Source organism: Melanostigma gelatinosum, assembly GCF_949748355.1.
Source record: "Melanostigma gelatinosum genome assembly, chromosome: 16".
Classification (NCBI taxonomy): domain Eukaryota; kingdom Metazoa; phylum Chordata; class Actinopteri; order Perciformes; family Zoarcidae; genus Melanostigma; species Melanostigma gelatinosum.
In genome coordinates, this window is record NC_136649.1 from 5,221,059 (window position 1) to 5,237,093 (window position 16,035).

At 42.8% G+C, this 16,035-nt stretch overlaps 1 protein-coding gene across 2 annotated transcripts in view; it reads right to left on the reverse strand.

The window, feature by feature from the left end:
* Positions 1 to 16,035, reverse strand: part of LOC306790251 (CAP-Gly domain-containing linker protein 4) — a 34,574-nt gene that overhangs the window by 18,187 nt on the left and 352 nt on the right. Inside the window, exons 1-7 of one of the 2 annotated variants that reach the window (XM_079286415.1) lie at positions 10,362 to 10,477; positions 9,396 to 9,436; positions 9,202 to 9,319; positions 8,622 to 8,715; positions 8,244 to 8,405; positions 6,372 to 6,490; positions 2,155 to 2,403 (exon numbers count right to left, since the gene is read on the reverse strand). In XM_079286415.1, coding sequence (XP_079142541.1) covers positions 2,155 to 2,403; positions 6,372 to 6,490; positions 8,244 to 8,405; positions 8,622 to 8,667 — 576 coding nt within the window. In that variant the 5' untranslated portion in view covers positions 8,668 to 8,715; positions 9,202 to 9,319; positions 9,396 to 9,436; positions 10,362 to 10,477. Of the gene's footprint in view, positions 1 to 2,154; positions 2,404 to 6,371; positions 6,491 to 8,243; positions 8,406 to 8,621; positions 8,716 to 9,201; positions 9,342 to 9,395; positions 9,437 to 10,361; positions 10,494 to 16,035 lie in introns of those variants that run through there. The other variant, XM_079286414.1, reaches the window with a different exon arrangement.

The following is a 16,035-nucleotide window of genomic DNA, read 5'->3' on the forward strand; positions in this document are numbered from 1 at the left end:
ACTGAAATATTAGAGATGTCACACTGTAAAATCAATGTTTGACTTTCAGAGGCTTACCACGTTGACTTTTCCAGAGCGGCAGCACTGGGCTGATATTCTAGGTGCACTCGGTAGCAGTCGTGCTGAAGGATTGACAACTAAACAGTTGAACTCGAGGCACAGAAATCATGTGACATAATGTCTCCGGTCCAGAGAGCTGACAGGAAGAGTAAGGAAGCTCAACTGCATTTCGCTTTGGTTTTATCACGAATAATATTTAAGTGTGTCCATGTTTGAAGAGGGGAAGTGGAAAGAGCAGTTTGTTGGTGCATAAGTGACAAAAAAATAATAATACAGTTGTGTTTAGTAAGAGTGATGCAACTCCAAAGACTGGCACTACAGTTAGTCACACTGTGCATTGGAGTCAACTTTGCCGAGTGCCCGTAAAAGTTACAGGCTTTTAGTCACATGAATCTCGTGTATTTGTAGTTATTGGCAAAGTCAACTACACGTGATGCGATAGGTCTTTCACCTGCTTTGTTGGATCACAAGGCAGATTCCGGGTGGACTGGGCCCATGCTGTCAGCATGATGACAAAAGGCACGCATCGGTCATTGGAAAAGGGTCGGTTTTGCTAAATTTAGCGCAGATTTCTGGACTTTTCATTGCATTTTTGGAGCAGGAGCACCGTGAAGCCAATTGTCAAGGTTGAATTGTGCCGTGAATGTGGTGAGAAAACTGCATATTATTTGACCTGTGGGTCTAAACCTCCACCGCTTTCAAAGCGCGCTTCTTGTCGAAAGGATTACACATGGCTTACAGCGCCACACTGAAGGACTTCTTTGCATTACATGAAGGAACTGGGCAAAAAACAAGTTGGTTGTTGGATGAACTTCTTGGCTAAACTCATCGGAACTGATTGCTTTAAATAACTAAAAAGAAAGGTCGCTACAATAGAAAATAGCAAAAGCTGAAAATATACCTGTGTAATCAGACGTGCAGATCGTAGGAGATGCAGACGAAGAGTACACTGCCTGCTTTAAAAAGGACCTTTTTAAAACAAACACTGTACACTGTTAAATACTGTGCTGGTATTTGACTGCTTCAGCGTATCCATTTGGTTACACTTTATTAGCAATGTTTTAACACTTACACTTGTTAAACTACCAGACATTTAACAGAATCCCAACTGGAGTGGAATCAACTTAAACATCTTCAGATAAAAGTTGATGACTTGCCACAGTGAACTGTCAAACATAACCCTGAATGCTGGAAGAATGGCAAAAGGGTGTTGCTTAGCAACTGGAAAGTATTTTTCACTTGGTTAGGGGCTGAAATTATTGTAGAGAAATTAACCAAAGCTTCTATGTTTGTTTAGCATAAAGCACAGCACCGATGTGATGCGGCTGCAGGCTAGAGGCCGATTGTTTATCAATCACATTTATGTTATTGCTCTACTGGCCATTTGTGCTGTGCATTTTATATTTATGTGGCATCTGTTAGTACAGTAGGTGTTTGAATTATATCAATGATCCCATGGAAAAAGATCGCTGCACTCTCTTCCAATTCCAAAAGAAAAATATGTGCCAGGAAGTCAACTCCAACCATTTTATGCACATAAGCAAATACAAATCTGCTCAGTGCCAAAGTGACAACATCTGTGCCGTGTGTGCATTCGTGAGTCGGCTCCCTCTCCTGTAACTCCTCTGTAGTCATACACAGAGGAAAACATTGTTATTGTGAACATGTGATAACTGCAGAGACTTGAGTTCCATCCATATGCAGGATGGGAAGCTGGTGAGGGATCATGTCCCTGAACTACAGACCCATGCTGGTCTGGCTTCTGTACAAAGGAGGGGGTGGACTAGAACAGTGTGAGCGTCTCCACACGTTAGGCCCTCCTGATGAAAAATGCATGCACCAGTGCTACAAATGTGTACGGTTAGTGTGGAGCTCTGTTAAGATGAGCTATACACTTTCACTGTTGGCAGAATGGAATAGATGCAGCACTCGCTCACTGCTGCTAGGAGCGACTGGAGAAGAGTTCGCTCATTTGAGTTCAGCCAATCGTCAGGCTGGGGAAGCGTCTCTCTATTGTGCCACTTTCAGATATGACGAACGCAAAAGGCGGACATTACGATTGTTCCCGCCTTTTGATAGTGACCTACCACACACCTTCTGTCCGGCTATCACCACGCGGTCCCCCAGTCGGATTCCCATGGTGGCGAGCTGTATCCTGGCCTTGTCGGAGAGAACAGGAAGGGCCTGGGCTGGCAGCGTGAGGGGCACAGGGGAGCTGGGTCTGGGCAAAGCCTGCCTCAGCAAAGTCCGGAGCTCTTTGGCCACGGCGGCTGCATCCGCCATCTCCAACGGCATGTCGAGGGGGTCGGGCACCACGTCTGCTGGGCACTGCCCTTTCACGTTCTGGAGGACGAGACGAGGGGAAAAAAGCACAGAAGATCCAATGATAAAATGGTGAATCGCTTTTTTTGTATTTGCCAGCATGCCAAGTAAATATTACAGAAATGATTACTATTGATAAATATCAAGTGCAGAATCAACCTCACATACGCTACAAGGACATCAAAAAGTGTTGGCGTTGCTCTCATTACACATAAAGTTCAGTGATCATTTATGTAACGAGGATGCTGGGCTTGACAGCATCTTTAATCTTATCTGTTCCCAGGACAACCCCCACCGCCTCGAGTTTCAAAGCAGCTGATCAGCAGGCACACAACATGGAAGTTCAGTGAAGCGGCTGAAAGAGACTAGAAGCAGTGAGAGCTGAGAGGGAGTCAGCAAGCCCGAAGTGGAAGTGAAGGTGGAAGGCTGTGTGGGCGTGACGGAGGAGGGGACCTCTTCCTGCACCACTGTGCTGGAGAAACCACACGCGTGGTCTCTGATAACCTTCAAAAATAGGAGTTCGCCTTTAGGTGTATTGAAACTTTCTTAAAATCGATCTGAATAAAATACTCATTGGCCATTTGCTCTATCATACATACGGCACGTGTGAATTGTAGTAAGATACATTTGAAGATTATATTTTTAACAAAGTTGTGCGTTTATAGAACAGTTGGATGATTAACAGCAGTCCTGCCTCTAAGGAAATGAAGGTGTCAATTCATTGATGTGGATTATTTCGAGGACGTACTGAACTGCTGATGTTTTGTCCAATATCAGTTACGTACATGAATATTCAATCTCAATATAGTGAAATCCCCCAAAAAATAATCCATAAACTGATTTCTTATCCAGACAGTCAAATTGAAGGCCGATACAAAATAACCCCTCAACCAACCTCTATAAAATGCAGCGACCAGGAGTCAGAGCGTAAGCACGCATCGGAAAGAAAGCTATGACAGAGCGCAGAGAAAATGCAAATACAGCGAGGTCAAATGGCAAGCGGTCAAAGCTTGTTCCAGAACGAGTGAATCTGGGGTTAGCTTTCACCGACCGGCAAGCGCCGAAACCCCCGTTCACTTTGAATCTGAAACAACCAAGTGTGCAATCCACTAAAACAACTTGCTACTCAATGAAAGTACAAAGAATTGCTATAGCCATTAAGCCCCATAAGATGTGTGGTAAGTTAAGCGTGAAAAGGTCAGCAACAGTTATTTCTCCATCCTTATGAAACCATCTGTTTAAAATCCAAGGTTCATTGTGACGAATGTCTGCCGAGTCAGAGAAGGGAAACATCAGATCAAAGCACTTCCCAGTCTGACCTTTACAAAAGGAGCAGAGAATGTCTCAGCTCTGGTCTCGTGCTTTATACTCCACTGCCGGCCACCACTGTCATTTTTCAAACGCAAGTGATACAATTTGGTAGGTAGGGTTTTCAACTACATCACCAACCAATGAGCATGCTAATGCTATATGGTGATAGTGATGATGGTGAAAGAAAGACTGGCTTTACATGTTCCAAGCAAAACAAAAAGGCTTTTCTAAATACTCTTGGTAAAATAATCACTGTATAGTAATTTAGTGGATTCAATATCATGACTTTGAAACACCCACATGATGGGTCTGCACTTCAACTAAGATGGGTTGGGTCACAGTCAACACATTGGTCCTTTCAAACTATGAGGTGTCTAGGGTGAAACAAAGAACGGCAATATCAGAACTTGTCAAAACGGATGCAACATTTCTCTCTGGATAATTGGAAGCAAGGCGGTGATAACCCTTAATAATAAAGCAGACAGAAAGTAATCTCCCCTCAGAGGAATCTAAACTTTTGCTTGGCAAGATAAGGAAAAAATATGATAGAAAAGCTCGAAATAAAAGGGTTTAAAAGACAACAAGCATAGTTACTATCAACTACTGTTGACAAGCTCTCCAAGCTTAGTAGTGTCACATTAAAGAATATAGAGCCTCTGCACTCATCGGAGGAGGAACTATTGGATTATGGTGCACAGTGCTTTGGTGACCTCCAGTGGGACAATTAGTAAACACAAAAGAAGAGGCACCATTTTGTTCAGAAACACGTTTAATTCATCTGGAAAAAAACATTTACTATACCAATGACACATTGAGACATGGAAATTCTAGTATGTGTAGAAACTGTCAATAGGCTGTATAGCGCCTTAATGCCCTAATGCCACATCACCATCTACAGGCACATCCTTCAATTCAAGGCAACAGGGCTGTTCAACAAACCCGCAGCCAAGGCTTTAAATAACTGCAACTGAGACGCAGAGACCGATGCATCACCAATACGTCTGGCAAATTTGCATTGCAAACTATTGTTTTTTTGGGTGTTATCTGCCAGCTGTGTGAGAAAATGGCAAAAAGGAAATATGCACAAAAAAAGAAATGGAATAAATGTTGAGACCTCAGAGAGAAACTCAAAGACTGCAATCTGTTGTATTTTTAACTGAGCATCAGGACTTTTACATCACATATAAAGGGCTTTGTAAATTTGATGGTGGGAGAATTGTGGGAGTGAATTATTTTTCCAAGCGAGTCCTGGATGAGAAGCTCTGTGAGCAAATGCAAGGGGCAGAAGCAGCATCATGAACACCCACAGCCGTGCAACTAAATGATGTTCAGTGACTCTGTCAGAAGGTTTCTATCTTTAGGACTGCACGGGGCTCGTCATTAACAAACGCCCGCTTGCCCAAGGCAAATAAACTCTGGGCTCGGGCAAGTGGAATATCTCATGCAGGTGTCCACTCATTTAATGTGAAGAAAATATGATCGACATGAGTTGCTTTAAATTGTTGTCAAGGAAAACGGAGGACCTACTTCATTGACATTTGTGTATTTGGTTGTCAGACTGCACTCTTTGTGGGTTATCCAACGTTTTGGTAATATGCTTTTAGCAGCACAGTCCTGGTTGGCTAAATAGCGGCGCTAACAGCATAGCAACATTTGAAACAACCAACTTAATCAAACAAGTAGGCTTATTACATTGTAATTAATTGTCATGCATGCTGCTCAGAGATTGCAGATTCTCTCTCCAACACAGACCTGCTTACAACGGAGCTAACGCTAACAGCAATGAGGTTGCATTGAGCTACGGTGGTTGGTTCAAGCGCTGAACAGGATCAATGAGGATTGGGCGATGGTAAACACCATCATGTTACATGTGTTCAAATGTAATCTTGTAAATCTCGTGAAACTTGAATAAACAGTTCTTTGAAGGAGATGTTTTCACAGCAATATGAAATAGATATGAGAGAGTGAATTTGTTTTCATCAGAGCAAACATATATACAACACAATATTTCCAAAAGATATGAATTGTGTGGTTTTTATGCCAATAACCACTGTGACAATAAGAAAGCACAAATGTTTGACAGGGTTTTTTGTCCAAGAGTCCAAATCCCTGTTGATTTTATATATTTATTAATAGGCCTAGTTTAGTGTACAGTAAACGGTCACTGAACCATTAGTTCATTTAATAATGAAAAAAATACAAATACTCATCAGATATATTTGCACTGTACTTTGTTACCCTTTATAGATAGGGCACAGACAAATATGAACAACTTCATACATATTGGAGGACTGTGTCAAAGCAACCTGTATGCATTTATAGTGCTGGTGGAGAAAGAACTATTTCCATATTGGAGAAAGATTACAAAAGAATAGTCATTAGGAGGGACTGTGTTCACTGTACTGTATCCATAAAAGCATACTCCTCTGCAGTACAGAAAGCAAAACCTTTTAGCGCAGCAGCACTGCAGGCTCACAATGTTCTCATCAAGGTTGAGAACTGAAATTAGGATTGTTAAGTATCTCATGAAACTCAGTAACTGTAGAAAAGTCTTCACGTAAATAAGAGTAAAGGACTCAATGTAATAGTTCTGGTGAAAGAATTCAAAGCATATGTGAGAAAACAATGCGACTTCCAATGCATCCATGCAGCAAATACAAAACTAGAATGTGACTTACTCTGAAAGCAGGGTTGGCTCCCAGCTGTAAGAGACACCTGACAGCTGATATGCACAGGTTGGACCCAGCGATGTGCAGGGCGGTGCCGAAGTCAAAGTCACTGCAGGTGGCATCTACCTCTACAGAAAAACAAAAAACAGAAGGCGATCAGACACTGACATGATCCATTTTCAACCATCATTTACACTCAATCGTCAGAAAGCTTAGGATCCTGACTCACATCCTGCCCCTGTAGAGTCTGCAAGTATTGCTACATTAACATCAACCCCATCACATGTAGGACAGATCACTGAGAAGGGGCTTACACAAGGATTCATCCAGATAACTCAAACGGTACAGCTGCATCCTGCAGCCCCAGGTCTATTGGTGAGTCATTGATACAGCATCTGGCAGCTGTTATCAGGCCAAAAGTCTTCTATTACATGGCAGTCAGACGCTTTTATCCAAAGCGACTTACAATCAGTTTGTTCAGCATCGGTATTCAAGAGAACTACGAGTCACCAGAAGTCAAAAGTGCATCTCCTTTTTAAAACAAGCATCTAAGAGCATAAACCAGAGCAACAGTACGGAGCAGAAACAAACCAGTAGGAATACAATCAGTGCAACAAAATAATATGTTGCACTGATTGTATTCGTAACACAAAATGACACTGTAGTGAACAGGGCCTTCCATCTCCTGGTCTCTTGGCTGTAATACAGGACCAGGTCAGTAGATTCAGGAGAGGCTGTTCTTTAGGCTCTGTCTCTCTACTCACTACAGAGAGCACACCAACCGGCCATCCAGTTTCATTTACGTTCAGTAGTAGCAGCTGATGTGACCTACTGCCGGCACCATTTGGCAAATAACCAGTGAAAGAAGCGACAGTCGTAGTATTTATTTATCATAACTATTAGTTGATCTCTTAAATAACATATCGTCCTCTGGGGAAGAATCCTTTGCTTTTATCCCTTTTAGCTCTCTCTGCTGCCGGTGCACAAAGAAAGCGCTTTGGTTGCTGGGCGTCCCCCTGGGTGCATTTATGGCCATTTAAAACAATAGGTGTACTTTGAAACACGCGTAAGGCGCTTTAGTGCGTTTGGGCCCTGAAGACTCACCAAGCCTGGCCTTGAGATGGCATGTTTCCTTTTATGAAAACTATGAAGATGATAAACACAATGGATTGCGCATCAATTTACTGCATCACAGTATCCAAAATATAATAATCAGAAAACAAACTTTTAAAGATTAGGCTTCAACAAACACACCTAAACACAGTTTGCTGTGCAGTAATGTGTCCGTATTGATCTGTAATTACAGGAAAAGCATCCACACTGCTATCTGTGCAACATGCGTTTACTGAAGCAAGCTGTCGGTCAGGGCCCTTCCTCCACACACCCACAGACTGTGGTGCACAATGCTTTCCCCATTAGTCTTTGTTCCATCTTAACTACAGCAACATCAACACGGCTTTATCTGCTGAATGGTGATTTCTATAAATTGGACTCCATACTCGTGTGAAATTTGTGATAATTAGAAGAAATGTGGTCAATCTGCTGTGACCGGCTGTCCAAGTCTATCCACACTGCATCATCAAATTTAGAAAAACCTCAGCACCAAAATACAACAGCACACAAGCTACAGTACAGCCTCTCTGACTGACACCTACCACAAAAAAGACATTCCAAAAGGTTCTTGAATTATATTAGAAGGCTGCATTGCGGGGGTGTTGTATTGGATTAGATTGAGGGTAGCTGCAGTGGGTACGCCTACGAAGCTGGCAACTCCGTATGTTTACCGCAGGAAAAGGATAAATGGCCGAGGCCTTAATCGCCACTGCAGCTGGTTATGAAAGTAGAAATGTTTGCCTGTACTGACTGCAGGGGCAGTCTCACCTCCGGGCTGCGAGGCCTGCAGCACGACCCGGATAAGCTGGGGCACGTCGAAGTACGCAGCGTAGTGCAGGGCCCTCATGTTGGTCCAGCGCGAGCGGAGGTTGGGATCCGCGCCCAGTGCGAGGAGCTGGCGGGCAAAGCCGGCAGACGTCTCTGCGTCACCTGAGGAACAGAGCAGGGATACGTGTACGTGGGGGGTGAAGTAACAGACCGTGTGTCAGCTCTAGAGACTGTGTTTAAGGAGAAGCACCAATGGATAGCGGTGCTTATCGAGTCTTACAGGATCATGTGCAGTGGTCAGAGTAGAAAGTTAAAGTGCCAAAAGACAGAGTAGATGTCTCAGCTGTGTTCACTCAACAGCCCTGCCGATATACTAACCGATGCCCGGGGCCCCGGCCTTGCAGCAGTAGTGCAGGAGGCTCATGTCTGTCAGACCGTCTCGGTCGTTCACACCGCAGCCTCTCTTCAGGATCTGTGTGAAGACGACATGTGCAGTGTGTCACTAAGGACCGCTGGTGTCACTGCGCAGAATTATGACACAATACTCCGGGGCACAGATCTGATGAATGACAAGTGAGCTGGGCCTCGTCTTTAAATTGGGATGAGAATTGTTGGGCAAACTGACATGGAAACGAAGCATTCTATTTCTCAAGGGGAGCAGTTATTAAGTGAGAGAGGGAGGGGACATAATCTCCTGCTTTCACCCTTGAGACAAGTGCTTCCCTGCACTATTTACTGCATTGCAGCTATTTTGTGTAACTCTGCGTGGTGGTGGTTTGCAGAGGCTCATTTCATTCTGAAGTATTTTGGTATTTTCAGTGATCATATTTTGTACTTGGCATAGTTTTCTATTGACTTGATACAAATTGAATGAGTGGAGTTGTGAATTGCGACCTTTTACAGACAGAAGAGTTTGTATTGAAGCACACAGACGATGGAAGAAGCCGAATGGCGTCACCTCATTGCCGATGAGGTCGATGTTCTTCTGAACCTGGGGCACCCACTGCCTGAGGACAGCAAACAGCTCCGGTATGGTGGTGCTGAGATCCAGAAGAACCTCCTTGCACTGCGGCTCGCTGGGGTCAAAGAAGGAGAACTCTGGTAGCGAGATGACAGAAGCGACAGATATTGTTTTACTGTAAAGTGAGTCACCTTGGAACTGGAAACCCGAGCGCTTAACGTTCCTCCTTCACCTGTATATGCATGTGAAAAGAGCATGTGTGAAACACTGCTGTGTGGACATACATTAACTTTCTGCAACGCGCTGTTCAATCGATTCAATCAAATGAGTAATCTGGGGAAATGCCCTTTGCTGTGCCTGCAGATGAAATCAGATGTGACGGCGGATGGCATGCTGGGAACCAAAAGAGGAATTAGAGCGCTCAGCCTCTGAGGATGAAAACAAATAGCCTTGGCCTTCCACAGTGAACACTGCTTATCATTTAACCAGCGTCACACCTTCTGCATTTGCTTTACCGACTGCATTACATAGAAGGGGGGTCAATTTAGAAGCCATTCATGTTGACGAAGGACGACATGACTTCACCTGCTTCACATGCTACATGATTAAAAACTGATCATTTTGTCTGCACTCAACTCCACTATCAACTGATGAACCTATTACCTGTTAGGAATATATAAATATGTTTTAAGTTGTACACTCAAACACACTGCACTGCATAAGATGAGAAAAAGTAAAACTGGAACCTACAAATTAATCGAAATGAAAATATGTTTGTGTTTAATTGTTATTAAAGAATGATATGATCCAGCATAGTTATTGAGGGCAGTTTCAGGACTTTGATATCTCATCCCGTCAGGATAATCATCATTGATTATTATTATTACGGCTTCAATCTTGATTCGTCTCACCTGGTGGTGCACTGATCAAATGACCAACAACGGTTTTAATGTCATCAGCTGATCATTATTTCAACTGCATGATCTGAAACGCACTGGAAACATTTTTCAGATTCCAGTCATCGAGCTGTTTATGTCCCCCCTGTTCACAGTGTGTTCGGTACTGCAGTGAGGCCGTTAATCAACCTGAAATGTCACACGGCTCCTCTGTATGTATGCACTGAATGTGCGTATGTGTGTGTGTGTGTGGATCCTCACCACAGTCACTGGGCATCGGTGCAGAGGCCACCTGGTGGATGACGGACCGCTGAAGGGAAGAGGCCCAGCCCAGCACGGTGTCTCCCTCAACGGGCTCCGAAACATCCTCCTTTGTCATCTCCCCCTCAGGGCCTGTGGCAAGAGTGACATCAGACGACCTAGTCGGAGACCACATGTAGGTCTGATTCCACTGACTTTAGGAATCGTGACTTCATAGGAGGTTTCAGTAAATCTGACAGTATCCCACTAAAACAGTGAGCTTCTCAAGTGACTGTACGCAACTCAGAAAACAGGGTCTGATTCCACCTTAAATGTCAAGACTAAAATATAAAGGCAGTAATATATCATAGTACTAATAGCTTTATTATTGTCCTCCTCTGATATCGGTGACAATGGGGCCGATCTATTCAACACATTGCTCTGTTCACGTTTTAATCAACTTGCTGCTGCATTTAAAAAGGGTCTACATTTGAAATGTAATTCCTGTTCATTTTGATTCTTTACCAAGTCGCTGGTGCAAAATTCATTATCGCAATAATAAATGTATATCTATGCATTCATTTGTTACGTTTAGTTTTACAAAGTTAGGAAATCAATGTTTAAGTCACGCCGAATGATGCCTTACACCACAGGTGTCAAACTCAAGGCCTGCGGGCCGAATCCGGCCCGCCACATCATTTTATGTGGCCCGCGAATCCGCCAGCAAAAAAAAAAGACTCAAAAAATAAAGATTTTATTTTTTGGGGGAAAATAATTGAAAGTTAGACTTGAAAAAAAAAGTATCCCCATGGTCAAAATGATGAGATAAAAAGTTGAAATTATGAGATAGCATGTTGTCTGTGTACCGACATTAAAACTATCACAACAGGTGGACAGGAGAGGCAACAGCCCGAAAAGCGGTTTTCCAACGATTGAAAAAGATCGACAAACAATCCCAAAATGTCCACGAAGAGAAAGATTGATGCAGAGGGAAGAAAATGTAATGAAAGATGTGAAAGAGAATACATGTTTGTGCTTCAAGGAGAACAACGGGTCTGTCTTCTGTGTTATGAGGCGTGTCGGTGATGAAGGATATAATTCACGTCGGCATTTTGACACCAAACACGGAGCTAAATTTAGCCTCCAAGAAAAGCATCAAGTTGTCCAAGAATTAAAAGGCAGACTGCAATCACAGCAGAATATATTTACACAGCTACAGCCCAGTGCATGCTGAAGGTATGTGAGCAGTGCTCCGACCAGATACAGACTTTTACAAATGTCAGTTTGTGAAGAAACACCATCGCAGACCGAGTTCATGAACTAGCAGCAATCTAACAACACAGCAGCTAAGAGAGGAGCAGGTACTTGTGTTTGTAATGAACTGTTGATGAAAGCACAGACAACACGGATACATCATCTATCATGTTCATCAGACCTGACTCTCAGTGAGCAGCTCTTGGATGTAGCTGCATGCACAGGACGACGACAGGGAGGAACATTAGTGATGCAGAGAGGTGACACAAACAGCTTTGAACAACGTTAATGTCATAACTTGTGTTTGATATTTGTCTTTGTTATTTTCTTTAATAGTTTGATCTTTGATGGAGTAATGTGGGTTTCTTAACCCTCAATTAAAATGATTTATGTTACAATAACAGAAATGTGTTTAAATATCATTTTTCATTTATATAACTGCATGTACAATATTTTTACACTTAAATAAACAATAATCAAATGCAGAGAGAGTTATTTAACAATATGTTAGGAGAAGTTAGTTTTACAGTTTTACAGTTACAACCGGCCCTTTGAGGGCGACCGTGATGCTGATGTGGCCCAGAGTGGAAATGAATTTGACACCCCTGCCTTACACATTAAAGAATGATCCCAGTCTCTTCGATAGAGTGAAGAATACAGCTTATTAATTAAACACAGGTATCTGATCCGTACTCGGTATGTGCAGACACCCAAAGCCCAGGAATCAGTATCAGGACTAGAAAAGTCAGATCAGCACTTCCCTATTACATATACTGCAGAATCCAAGTGCAACACTAAAAGGTTAAAAAAAACTATTACACACAGCAGAAGACCATTATTACCAGAATATGATGTGTGCTCATTTTTATAGAAAAGGGTGAATGACAGCCATTGAGGTAAAATGTGAATTAGGTAAACGTATGAGGATTAATACATCTAAACTGTCAAACTGACAAGATCACCTGATATTTAGGCCTAAGGATTGGACAAAGAAAGTCTGCATTTGAGTCAAAGATCATTTCTACTGCCAAAAAAAAGGTTTGAGTGTTGATTTTAGTTTTCCTAAAGACTTCAAAACAAATGTGTTGATGGGGACCATATGCTTAACTACTGGCCTAATCTTGAAACTCTTGACAATATAAAAGTAACAGGATGCTGGGGAAAGGACAGAAAACGTAAGCGGTTCAAGTACACACACACACACACACACACACACACACACACACACACACACACACACACACACGAAAGGCAACTGAGTCTAAAAGCTACCAGACCAACCAACCAACACTCACTGTCATCGTCTCCTTTATCCTCTTTCTCATTGATCCTCATGAGAGCGTCACAGTCCAGCTAAGCTAAAATCAAGACACACAGACTGGGTCCAGCAGAACATCTAACCAAGCTGCTTCTCAGAACATCTCCAAAGCACAGTCAGCCTCAGTCTCCAATAATCCCCCCCCCTAGGGCTGGGCGATAAATCGATTTAATCGATTAATTCGAATGTGTGCTTTAAGGCGATGTGTTTTATTGAAAATCGAGAAAATCGCCCCCACTCCTCCCCCCCGTTGGGTTCCCGTAGTTGAGTGCGCGCGCATTGTTTACAAACGAAAACAATGGCGGCCAGCAGTGAAGCTCTCGTTCTTAAGAGAGGGAAGAATGTGTCTTCGGTGGTCTGGAAATGGTTCGGGTTCATGTCATCTGACACCGAACAAACAGCACCACGATGTAAGGTCTGTCTAAAAGCTATTGCTACAAAATCAAGCAGCACAACAAATTTAATGCAGCACCTCAAACAGAGGCATGCCGCCGAGTGGGAGAAGCGTTGCGCCCTGAGCAGGGAGCAGGACCGCGGGAGCACAAGCGATGCCGTCTTCCTGGCAAAAAATATTTAGAAAAAACATGCACTACTGTTTAATACTGTTGGTTATGTTGTGAATGCACTTGATTTTGTTTACATGCACTTATTTACTGTGCAAAATATGTTATGTTGATGTTAGATCAGATGTTGCACTTTTGAAAATGTGAATGTTAAAGGGTCACATACATTTTATTTCATGCTGTGTTTGTATCAGTGTATTCAGTTAGAAAAGCTTAGTGTAAAAAGTTACATTTGCACAGTTGTTTACAATGGAAGGCTACTATTTAATGCCATTTAATGTTATCTTTAATTTAATTTTATATTTAAATGATTCAGGGAAACAAAAGAGTGACCAAATACTTTTTGTATACTACAGGCACCTTTCTACAATGTTCAGGTTTTGTTTGCACTTTATTTTTATCAACCTACGAGGGAAAATCATCACAAAATAAAATAAAAAAATGTTTTCAACAGCTTCTGTCATCTGCAAAAATTTGTGGGGGAAAAAATCGATTTAAATCGTGAATCGGATTTTTTGTAAAAAAATCGGAGATTTTTTTTTTAGGCCATATCGCCCAGCCCTACCCCCCCCCCTCAATCTCTGGTCTAGTGGTTATTTACAGCCAGCTGTCACTTCTGACTCCCCCAGGATGGAATGTCACTCTCACTTTCCAATGGTGTGCACTGCCGACCTCTACCGACACCGCCTCCAGCTAGTCAACCATAAGACCCACAATTCAGAGAATGTGTCTGCAGGGCGACAGTGCAGACACACACAGAATAAAAGGGCAGTGGTTGTGATTAGGACAACTGTATTTCGCCGTACAGGCCAGTGTCCCATTCCTCTTGACAGCAAACGTCCACCCTACTAAAGCACCCATTGGCAAAAGACTAGCAGCAGGGTGGGGGTTTCTGGTACTTTTTCACAGCACACATTTTGACTTATCCAAGTAAGAAGAGCGATGGTCTTACTGTTATTAAAGATGGCCCCGCTCCATTCAAGTAAGCCACAGAGCCACGGCAGTGTGAAACCGAAGCAGCTAAATGGAACTCAGCCGCTCATCATGACTTTTGTTATATGCTGTTTCCACTGTGACGTGTCAAAATGTCCCCTGTGAAGACTTCATATCCGACTATTCCATGGACTCCCTCCTCGGGTAAAGGTCTTATTGCTGGAAGTTATTTTTTGTTTTTTTTGAGTCCGGTATGATGAGTTCATGTAAGATTTGTAAACTACCTAGTGAGTGGTCACTAATTGCATCTATTTAAAGAGGATAATCACTTGAAATGTCATAAATCCCACACCAATATCAGTCCAAAAAATAAACGTGACATAGATGTCATTACTTCTAATACCTGAGCTGATCCATGTGAAACACAGAAGATGAGTTGTCATTTTAGTCAGTGATCCAGCACCAACTTTCAAGCTGCTGAAGAGTGAGGCGAGATAGTCCTGCTGCCTCTCTGAGGTCACTGACTGTCTGTCTGGAGATTAGGACTTTGCAGTGGGACTTGGGACAATGGCCTACTTCTTCATTACGCCTCTCCTTGTTTGTCTGGCCCATGATGTCACCCCGCTCCCACCCTCACAGCTAACGAAGAGACAATACTGCGACATATTTCACACCAACAACTCAGTTCATGAGGGCACCCATTGCTTTGTACTTGTGACTACTTGTGCCGCACATGCAAACTACCCCATATTGTCTCAATGTGAATTATTTAAATGCCGCATTCGCACAGCATTCATCACAACAAAGTTTGCTGTCGGATTGCGGCAGTACAAAACGTTCCCTCAGAATCACTGCTTACTATCTGGACAGAACACCAAATGAAAAAGTAAAATCTATAGCTTCCTGATTACAATGGAGGTAGTGCTGTGGAGTACGACCTATATTGCACAGGTGAAACAAATTGTGTCGACAGTGACTCAGCTCCATTAAGTGTCCGCCTAAAACCATCACATTGGGCCAGCATGCACAGTAGGAGCTGCTCTACTAAATGCAATGCAGTCAGCGTTAGTGTCATCACTCACACCTGCGCTTTCACCTGTTACGAGCCAACGTCTGACTGAAAAGGGTCTAATAAACACAACCGCAGAGCCCCGACACACCACTAACACACGTGTTGTCACTCTGCCTAATTAGACACCATTATTTATTTGTACTTGGTGACATCCGGTATTTTGAAAACACTTGCGTGCACCCCACTAGTTTACTGCTACACAACGCCTACAAGTTATTTACAGATAGCTACGCAAACATCGTCCCGCAGTAGTTTGGTAGGTTATTTATATTGCTTATTAAAACCTTTAATATGACTATTTCCTGTGTTAACCTAGATTTTAGCTAGCGTTAACTTAGCTAGCTAAGGTTAATTGTTACAGCCGAAGAGGTCATGCTAACCGACCACTCCCTCGTCTTATGGGTTGTTGACACTGACACTACTGCAACTGAAGCAATATAAGCTTATTAAATGTCCTTATATAATTGATTTACAGTCAACTTCGGCTCTTAACACGTTTGTTATTCATACTAGCATAAGATAGCTGACTGGCGTTTAACTGGCTAGCCGGCTAGC